The sequence below is a fragment of the Notothenia coriiceps genome, unplaced genomic scaffold, assembly GCF_000735185.1.
Source record: "Notothenia coriiceps isolate Sejong01 unplaced genomic scaffold, NC01 NC01_scaffold00034469, whole genome shotgun sequence".
Lineage (NCBI taxonomy): Eukaryota > Metazoa > Chordata > Actinopteri > Perciformes > Nototheniidae > Notothenia > Notothenia coriiceps.
Window position 1 is genome coordinate 18,616 of NW_011367170.1, and position 10,740 is coordinate 29,355.

Consider the following 10,740-nt stretch of genomic DNA (forward strand, 5'->3'; position numbering starts at 1 on the left):
TTCGTCCCGTCCCCACGGAGGAGTAATCATACCTATATACTGCTGTAATAACACTAATATCTTTCAAAAAAATAAAGAGTAAATTAAAAAATAATTGCAGATTATGAGAGTATGTGTTTAAGCTCTGTGTTGTGAGTGTGTGTGTGTGTGTTTCTTTATATACAGAATAGTGAGGCAGCAATCCGAGGGTTTCTTACCAAAAAACACAGATGTAGAAAAAACAGAACGTGCACAAGAGATCTTTGATTCAACACACGGACGACAATGTATCTGTTAAACAGCCTCTCTTTGTTTCGGTTAATTTTTGCGGGTTTTTTGACACAGTTGCAATGCATTGAGCGACCACTAGATGGCGCCACTTTGAGAAACCGGAAATCTGTGCTGCAGATAAGAAATGTGACATCTTTGGGAGAAGAAACACAAAAAGACTTGAGCTCCGTTTTTGCTACAGTGGCTCGTTTAGCGACAGAACAAACGTCTGTCAGATTCAGTCTCTGTCGTGGACGGCAAACAAACGGTCGAGGAAATGTTGATCGACATTCGCCTTTTTCTAGAACCATTTAAAAACGGGGACAAAAAGAGGAGGGAATTTATCTTCATCATCACCATCACTGTCATGCTTTTTCGGAAAAAGGACAACGAACAACGATACAACCATGCGCTCGCCAGAAAGGAGTCTGCTCTCCGAATGTTTGACACACTTGGTCTTAGCAGAGAACAGACGTTTTAATATGACATCAACGTTTATCCGTGTTTCCTTCTCCACCTCGATTCATGCTACAACAATGCAGAGAGGCGGTAGCAGCTTTTTGACGTAGAGAGAAAACCACGACGTCTGATCCCAAAAGGTTGACATCAAGAAAGAAACAGTGGTTGTCCTGGGAAACTCCCGGCTGTAAATGTGAAGAAAGTCTGAATTTTAAAGGGAGGGAGTTGCCGAAAAACGAGCCCGCATGCTCGGCCAAAACCCCTCCCTGGATAAATACTGAAGAAAATGACCTACATTATAAATCCGTGATGATTACCGGCACTTACATCGACCCTAAGGACACCAGCCAGTAACATTTTACGAGACCAAAACCCACAGTCGTCTCCACGCTCTCTATCCAACAAACACTTTGAAAACCACTCGAGACAAACAGACAAAGACAATCTCATTGCAACAGGCAGGACTGGATGCCATGCAGAAGTTTAGAAAACAGAAAGGAAAGAAGAACGGACCACGAAGAAACCACAATTGCAGGTTTAGATTGAAAAGGAACAAGTTGTTCAGGGTGAGTCGAACGTAGGTGAGTCGGGTATTTTGCCAATAAACAACTGGCACAGACTTTACTGTCCTTCAAATCCATATTCTGAGAAGGCTATTACGAAACATCAAGAATCGCCCTGACCTGATATTAATGATTGTTTCTAAGATCCAGGGTGACGATGATCTGATTCTGGATCAGTGCCACACGGCCGGTAACAGCTTCTCTTTCTAAACTGCCAATTTCCAAATGCCTTATGTCCCTGAAAATGAAGAGCTGTGATTAGAGCTAATTTTTTGTGATAACATCAATTAAGATAATTTTTTAATGAGTCCAAGTTGGAATCCAATTAGCCGAGTATTCTAGGTTTGGACACCCAGGATTTGTGTTGATAAACGAGAGAAAGTAGATTTTTAAAAGGTGTTTTGTCTTTGACTTCCCAGGTGATTCCCTCGCTACTTGCCAAACTTCTGACTGCACTTTACAAGTGGCTAGTTAACCAGACAACCTTTCAAACTGCTGCTTAAATCAAAAAGCATTCAGTGTTAGCCAATTTCCAATCCAACTTACTTGACTGGCTTTATGTCTTTCCGAAATCCAACAAAAGTCTCCCGTTTGTCACTTAAATACCTGGATATGCAAGAATCCGATTGGCTGTTCGGGTTCAACAGTCCAATCAGAGACAATAGGCTGCTGACATCATAATGAGAGACAGAGGTGGCCGATGTTGTCGATATAAAAACAAAAATATAAGATGACGACCTTATCTAACCAGACACTGGAGCGATGCTAACAGCGAGAAGAAAATAGCGCACTCAAAGCGAACCACAAAGCCTGAGAGCCTCCGAAAGGTCTACAGCTAAAGGACAGAGACACCAAGAGATACTAGAGCTATAGATACTAGACACTGGCAGAGGGGAGGACACGGTGGGAAATCTACTTCTTCTATAAGGAAGATACTATGAGAGGCTAAGCTAACACAAGACTGCGACAAGAAGCGTCTAAGAGCAATATCTATCGAACAGCGACAGTGATGGGTGGGAGCAGACAATCTAGACAGGAACTGGTTATTATTACTATTTTTTTTTTTACATATCTACACATACCAAACAGTGACGAAGCAGGCTTAAAAAAAGCATTCTAGAGATAGACCAACTAGACAGAGTTGAGAGGCTGAAGCGAGATCGTGAAGATGATGAGCTATCACTGGGATGTGGATTTGGGATGGGACTACAAAAAGTTTCAAGTTCGTTGTTAGAATGGCAGGAAAAACTATTTTTGCTACCCGCCAAAGTGGCCGGTAGATTAGAACAAACGTGTTATTGTAAAACCTCAAACGATTTCTACAAACTTCAAATCTCTTTCTCAACTTTTTCACACCACATCTGGCGACAGCTCCTCTTGCCGGCAGGTTAGTCACTTCAGTGCAACATTTTTGCAACAAAATTTAGATTTTACAAAAACAAAAAAGAAAGCACATTTTGTGTCAAACTCGCTGGCTCAAATTTGGCTCGAAATCTGACACAATTTGACCCTCAGAAATAGCCCTCAATGGAAAACATACACACGTGAACACGCACAAAAAAAGCATGGTACAGACCGACAGTCGAACTCGTGGTGACGGATGCTTTGGCTAAAGAATGGTTATGACTTCTTACACAGATTTGATCCCCTGGAGCCACGGAGCCGCACTTAAAGCCACTCACTTCGATTCAGTGCAATTTAAAGTGAATTCAACTCGATGCAATAAAATGTATCCCTCACTCAGTGCTGCGGTCATCAATAATTGGCACATAATGTGGATCTGCCAATAATCAGGTGTGGCAAATGAAAAAGCTCTTATTTTTAGAAACCTTTGACGTCTGAATCTTGTTGGTCAGCTGATGAGGACATGAAGAACAGATACACAGAGATCAACAAGGGGTGCTAACAGGATGCTAATGATGCTAGTTAACAATTCGTAGTGGCTTTAGCGTAAACAATACAATAAAATGTGTTTTATTTTTACGTTCTACTGAACGTGACAGGAGCCAAAATGAGTCAAGATAAAGGTGTAAAACTGTGTCTGGCTAACGGCCATCTTTTTCTGGAGAGAGGGATGATTTATAGACCGAAATATGTCAAGTCATACGTGTCTTGTTAGCAATCAAGCTAACACACTTTCTAACTGACAGTTTGAATGCTAGCTAGCTTTGAGAGATTTCTTTCCCCTTTTTAATAACTTTTTATTTGATTAAATAACTAGAATATAACACCAAAAGGGACCAAAGAGTTGATATATTGAAGCCCAAGAGTAAATGTGGCCACTAGCACTAGCTAACAAGGTGTTAGCGGTTATGTGATTTACGACACCACCATGCTTTAAAAACCACACATTTCTCAGTAAAGCACGGATGAATTTTGCTGCATCACTCTCTTGCGTGGCTAGGCTTTAAGATGTTTGGTTCACAGACAATTTAGACGCCGTGCTAACATGTTATCACTGCTAATCCAAGTCGCTCTGTGTGTATCTGTACTTTAGGGAGAAGAAAATAATGCAGTATGAGTAACAAAGACGTAAGCTTAAAAACCCATAACAACAAACGCTCAACTACTATTAACAAATGGTTCAACAAATTGCTGTACAAGCCCCGATAACATTCAGGAGAGGCTGCAGAAGAAAAATACAAAGATATCCCCAACAGAGCGGAAAATTACGGGAAACACACTCGAGAAGATTTGCCTCTAAATCCGTCGCTGATTGGACGGTCGTGGTCACAGACAGCGAACAAAGACGATGGAAAGGAGGTCGGTTGTGAAGGTATTGTCTGAAACAACTACACACACACACACTTCCACACACACCTGTCCTCCCTTAAGTGCTCCCAGGTTGCCGTTGCAGGCAGACAGTAACCCAGAGAGGACAAAATAGCACCAGTATGAAATAAAGCTAATTCTGCAGCAGAGACTTTCTCAGAGGTAGGATTTCCCTCTTCTCTACTCCGCCATCTTTCTTCACATCTATCTCTCGCATCCCTATTCCCTCTCCTGAAGCAATCACTCCATCGATATGATTTCAAAACAAAAAATAGACAGAAAGAAGCCACACACACACAGTTGTTTCAGACAATGACCAACAAGGATGATATTTCCCGAACACATCCCTCCATCCTCTTTCCGGTCGTGTTCCCCTCCTCTTTCCAACTTGTTTTTTCGGTGTCTCTCAGTCGTTTTAGCTCGTTTCAAATCATCCCCCCGTCCATCGGATCGTTCCTCTTGTGTGTTTTCTTCTGCTGTTTGTTTGTTGCTTTTTGGCACTCTGCTTCCCCCCCCCCGACTGGATTACATAAACTGCATCTGAATAGACAGGGGGATTAAAAATAAGTGGGATAAATAAAACGGAGAAACTGCTTATTTAGGTCATTTTACCAATGCAATGAAAAATGACTTTGGCATACTGCTTCGATACCAACAATGCATTTATCATACACAGTCGATTAAATACACTAAAACAGGTCAATCAAATAGCTTTAAGATACACAAAATGATATATATATTTGCAATTTATCTATTTTAATATCTATCCATCTACCTAAGCCTGACTTTTGATAATAAATAACATTTTACACATGCACATATACACAGTTTTAACACTAACTTTTCCAATTAACATATCTATACCGAATGCTAGCCATAGGTTTTCATATTATCACTTTAGTTGACCCATTATTTAACTCATTGCATTAATAAAAAAATTCTGGTTAAGTCATTTTATTGCATTTGACCATATAAGACATGTAACACTCTTTATGAAATGTTACATTAACGGATTGATTAAATACCTTTTCAGTTGCAAAGGTGTCGTTTTGTGTGTATGAATGCACAAGTACAGGATAGCTGACCTGGGCTCCGGGCATGGGTGCAAAGGGGTTTGTGGGTCTGAGGACCGGCTGGTTGTACATCATGGGCTGAGGAGCCATCACCTGAACCCCCCCCATGTGACCCATCTGGGGAGGGACCTGCATGGAGGGAGGGGGAGTGTTAGAAAAACCCACAAGTTGACATCATAAGCTGATAAGTTGCTTGTTGATTTTGTAAGTTTCAATCATTAAAGCTTGCGGTGATATGGTCTGTTACATCCGCATGACGTCATCGGAGCTGCCGTGCCTGTGTGCCGGTGATATGTTTACTTTTCGTTTATGACGGCGGGTAATGAGACGACGGTGCTTTTCCCTTTCTCCCTCAACATTTTCCTTTACTGCTTTTTAGTATAATTAAGTAATAAGTATAATTAAAGATCTGAACTGGAAAAGTCTGTTCTCCGTGTTCTTTTACCGGGACACACCCATCCACAATTTCCTGGAGACCCCCCCCCCAATCCTCCCTTTTTACAGAAAGCAACACAAATAAGAAGTAAGAGAAAAGGGAGAGACAGAGAAAGCAGAAATCAATAAATAAAGAAAATGTAAAATTGTCAGCAGTGAGAAGCTACTTTTTGAACATTCAATATGATCTGAAATAAGGAATAAAGCAACACTTTTACATACTGAATTATTGAATAGTTTACTTTACAAACAATAGCTGTTTTTGGCTTGCTAAATTTGTGTGAGGAGTTTTCTCTCCTTATCTCAGTTTAAAAAATTGATTTGGTCAGACAAAACTAGAATTTTTTTAAGATGTCATTAAGCTAGACAGGGGTGTCAAACTTCCAAGGCCCGGGGGCCCAAATCGCGGCCCGCGACTTCATTTTATGTGGCCCTGCAGAGCTTTGCAAATAATAATAGATACTGTTCACTATTCATATACGGTTAAATCCCGCTTTACAGAAGGCACGTTTGCCCAATAAAACTACATGTCCCCCACAATGCATCTCATCTTTGTGACATGTGCAGCCCTGAGAGACCTTGCAATTATTTGCCCTAAACTTTGCCTTCAGACGTAAGTTAGTTATGAAGTTATAACCCCCAATCCGATAAATAATCCAATGCAGAGGCAATAATGTAATATAATACATTTTTATATATATATAGTCTTAAAAAGTTCAAACTGGCCCTTTGAGTGCAACCATAATGCTAATGTGGCCCGCTTATGTAATTGTAGTTTGACACCCCCCTGAGCCTTAAGAGCTAGGCAGATAGGGAAGAGAGTGAGAAACCAAGAAATCCATTAAATCAGGCAAATGGAAATATGATCTGAAACTACAGATAAAACAATTGATACATTTAGAAAAACTGAAGAAGAACTCACTGAACATTAATTGAATAGTTTATCGAGTAAAATAGTGAAACAATAGCCTGTTTTGGCTTTCTAAAATTGTGAGGATGGTTGTCTCTCTTTCCTCAAGTTTAAAAGTATGGATAAGCTGGATATATTGGTTAGGAAAAACAGATATTCTAAGAATGTTCATTTTAAACTCTGAAAGCTGTATTTTTGTAGCTTTTTTCCGACATTTACAGACGCAACATGGTAACGAATACGGTACACCAAATAAGGCAATTCGTTGTAGACAATTTACTGCATGTAATGAAAGTGGCTGTGTGTTTTCATTAAACTGATATATCGTGTAATTCCCTCCCTTGCACCTACCTTCCATACACAGGCACTTGCGGTGTGTTTCATGGGAAAAGCCCATGGGAGCTGGAGCCCTGTAGGAAAAAGCAGCCACAAAAAGTCAGCAGGTAGAAAAAGCAAAAGCCACACCTGGGTCACATATTGGTACGGCTTTTTGTTAAGCATTCAGCTACCATGGAATAAAGGACTTTAATGGAGCAAGGGAGGAGGCAATTACAGTTTAAAGCGCTCTATTAAAATGTAAAAAACCACACAATTCAATCGTAGTGTGCGAGGACGGAGAACACCGTTTGAATGCTGATAGTGGCGGGCATTAGGGTGGCAACAACCACAGCTTGAGGCAGAGGTACTTAGAGGAATTTCCCACTGGGTAAGCAACATTACAACTGCCTTTTAAAAAGGGGTGGCTCATAGGAAACGGGCGTTTAGCCCCTGCCCTCCTCACTCCAACAAATCAAATCCACTACGGCTGAATGGGCCTCAAATTCAACGTGAACAACGAAAACNTTTTAATGGCGGGTCGCAAACAGCTTTTGGTTGCATACCGCCACCTACTGTACACGAGTGTGTATCATCATGTCAATCCTCTAATAAATCAGCATATCAAAAAGAAAACCATAAACCATAAAATAAAATAAAATAAATAAAACAAAACAAAAAACAAATCATCCATGTTCTACTGTTAAATTCTTTTCCCTATCCCAGTTTCCCTCAAAAAGGTGAACAGTGCTTTTCTGATAGCTCTTACTCCTTCTCCTTCTGTTCCCAGAATACCCGCTACATTCCACTCCCTCTCTGCCTCTAAAACTGTATCCCTTAATTTCCCTCTTTCAACTCTATAGGTGACACAATGTAATAAAATATGTTCCACATTTTAGTCTGTTCTTCTTCTCTGTCTTCTTCTTCTTCTTCTTCTTCTTCTTCTTCTTCTTCTTCTTCTTTTCTTTAATGGCGAATCGCTTCCACTTGGAGCATATATCGCCACCTACTGTTTAGTTATTAAATGTTCATACTAAATCCTTGTCCTCAGACTTCTTCTCTGTCTTCCGGTTGTTGCCTGTTTTGAATGACGAATACACACTACCGCCGCCTGCTGGTATGGAGAGTTATTGCCATTCACGCATGCGCAGTTCGTACGTACACACACACACACACACACACGCACAGGTGTACCTGCTGGTCTGCTCCAGGTTCTGCCAGGTGAAGTCGGTGTCATTATCCACGTCTTTAGGCTGCTCTTCTGATGATGTAGCAGCTTCACTTGTAGCTTCGGTGCTGCTAGCCTCTTTCTTCTTGTGAATTATATTCTTTTTAGAAAAGAAGTCAAGTAAAAAATGTTTGCCTGCCGTTATAGAGCTTTTTCGTTAGCGTTCTTGAGGGAAAACAAAAACCGGCGAGCTGGTCGTGGGTGCACTGGGGGTGTGTGTCAGTGGGTGTCAGTGGACCTTTAAATGTTTGCACAAGTGGAAGACATACGATGGTCCCTCTGTTTCCCACAGGAGGGCGCCAAGTATTTCCCCCAAAAGTGTGTGTGTGCACCCTGGTTCGGCGTCTTGTGTTTTGGCCGACATGTGTGTGTTTTACTCAAAATGGCATATTTCTGCTATTAATTAATAACTTTTCATAGGAAGCTCTGTTTGCTTCAGGCTCAGTCTGTACCCCCCCTCCCCCCTTTTCATGTCCTTTGCATCCATTGGTACGGTCGGCAAGACTGTAGGACGACATGAAGTGTAGTTATGGCACATGTTCAGATTCTGCTATTTCTGCTGAAATAGCAGAATCTGAACTACCAGTTTTCAATGAGTAGTTTACTTTGGTGCTTTAAGTTTATCCTGGTGATTATACTTGTGTACTTCTCTCAATAATTTCTTTAAACTATTTGGATGTTGTTTACAAATATTCAGTATGTTCAATCTACATTAATACATTTGTTGTAAATTCCCCTTGTTTTCCTTAATCTGCGTTATATTATTTATATTTTAATCAGGCACATTTAGGGACAGCTAAAGTAGCATGCCTGCAGGTCCTCGCTTTTGTTCACCCATGTGCGTATCACAGAGAATGCCTTCGTGAAGAATGTAAGCATATATTTGGAGATCTTTAAAGTTAGGAATGTTATAAGAAGTAATGATTATAAGAAGTATGCATAATGTCCTGCTAAGTCAGTGTGTTCATAAGTCTATTAATGTCCCGTTTTTGCTGCTATGTAGTTCAGAAATGAAGCTAATGCTAGCTAGTTAGCTAAGTTACACTTAGCTGACAGTGTGAGGGCGAGTGCCGTTACAACCGGCCCTTTGAGTGCAACAATAATGTCGATGTGGCCCGTGATGAAATTGAGTTTGACCCCCCTGCTGTAGATTAATAAATATAATGTGTGCTTTCCTCAGGCTCTGCGGCGCGCTGTCTCTGCAGAGGACCCACCAGGTGGCGCTGGCTCTGCAGCAGAGAGCTGTTCTGCTGTCAGGTAATCACGAGGATTAATATCAATTATTCTATTTAATAACTCTTACAGTACATTTGTAATTCAACATGTATATTTTATACAGTTTCCTTTTTTAATGCCATTTTATTTCTATTGAGACGTTTACATTTTGGAATGTTACAGATAATGGAGCAGATACTTTAGGGCAGAGGTGTCCAAACTTTTTTCACCGAGGGCCACATACAGAAAAATATACGAAGGGCTGGGCCGCTCATTAGAGGTATATTACCTCGTAAGTTCAGTTATAAGTTAGCAAAATCAATCAAATGTAGGTAAATGATGCTTGTGAGTGTTGGCAGCTCATCCCTTAAAACAGAAGATTGATTATAATAAGGAGAAATAGGAAGGGTGTTTATAACTTATAAATTATAGACAACACTTTGGGCAAAATCGAAGAAAGAGCCCAGTAAATTTCCAGAAGAAGAGAGAGAGAGTTTGAGGGCACAGAATGCAGTTTTAATATTAATTAGCCTTTCCTTTTCTCGAGACATAAATAATACAGATAATATGTGTTCACCAAAGGCTTTGTATGAAGTAACCGGGACCATACCATTCAGATTCATTGTAAAGGAATATAAATAATAACAGTGTGTGTATGTTTATGGCGCATCTCCACTATAGCGCGGAGTGCGGTTTAAGCTTCTTTTTTTTTAACATGCTTGTTATGTAAATAAGTCATTGGGCTTCTTTTTCTTTCGTGTAACGTCAGAGGTCCAACTCGGTGTCGTGTAGCCATGCCCGCATCTCTCGCATGCAGAACTGTCATTCGGCTAAGATATGTTAGAAAATGTTTCCAACTTGAATTGACTGAATTTATTTGAAAGGTGGTCTTATTAACGCATGAAAAATACTGTGTAATATATTTTTACATTTATCTTTAAGAAGTATAATACAAGACAAGCACAAGTTTCATTTGTGGACCATATTCCATTATACTTTTGGAATTTGCTGCCTGAGGGCCGATTCAAAATGTTCCGCGGGCCGCATTTGGCCCCCGGGCCGTAGTTTGGACACCCCTGATCTAAAAGGTGCTTTTCTAATGAGTCTTTGATCCTCATGTCATCCTATGGGGAACCAGATGGCAACAACACACTCATCTGTAGTCAGACTGTTTTCCACTCTCCTTATCCACAGCGCCAGTTTGAAATACTCCAAGCCCAGCGAGACAGACGGCTCTCGGCTGCTGTTGGTGTGTGATGTGGCGCTGGGTCAGTGCATGGACGTTCATACAAAAGACCTCACCCTGACCGAGGCTCCGGAGGGATACGACAGCGTGCACGGGGTCCGCCGCACCCCCAACACTCACTCTGAGTTTGTGGTAGGTGTTTTCATGCTAATTGTTAGGAAAATAACCGGCTTGAGCTTCAATATCAGGATACATGTATTTATTATCCTTGCAAGAATGGAAGTAGTCATCACATACAGAGCATACAGTATGGGACAAATAGTTCCCAGAACAGT

At 40.8% G+C, this 10,740-nt stretch overlaps 1 protein-coding gene across 3 annotated transcripts in view; it reads right to left on the reverse strand.

Annotated features, from left to right (window-relative positions):
- Nucleotides 1-1,663: 1,663 nt before the first annotated feature.
- Nucleotides 1,664-10,740, reverse strand: part of LOC104962174 (phosphatidylinositol-binding clathrin assembly protein-like) — a 32,978-nt gene continuing 23,901 nt past the window's right edge. For 2 of the 3 annotated variants that reach the window (XM_010790572.1, XM_010790571.1), the window contains exons 5-6: nucleotides 5,069-5,245; nucleotides 1,664-4,583 (exon numbers count right to left, since the gene is read on the reverse strand). In XM_010790572.1, coding sequence (XP_010788874.1) covers nucleotides 4,569-4,583; nucleotides 5,069-5,245 — 192 coding nt within the window. In that variant the 3' untranslated portion in view covers nucleotides 1,664-4,568. The remainder of the gene's footprint in view (nucleotides 4,584-5,068; nucleotides 5,246-10,740) is intronic. The other variant, XM_010790573.1, reaches the window with a different exon arrangement.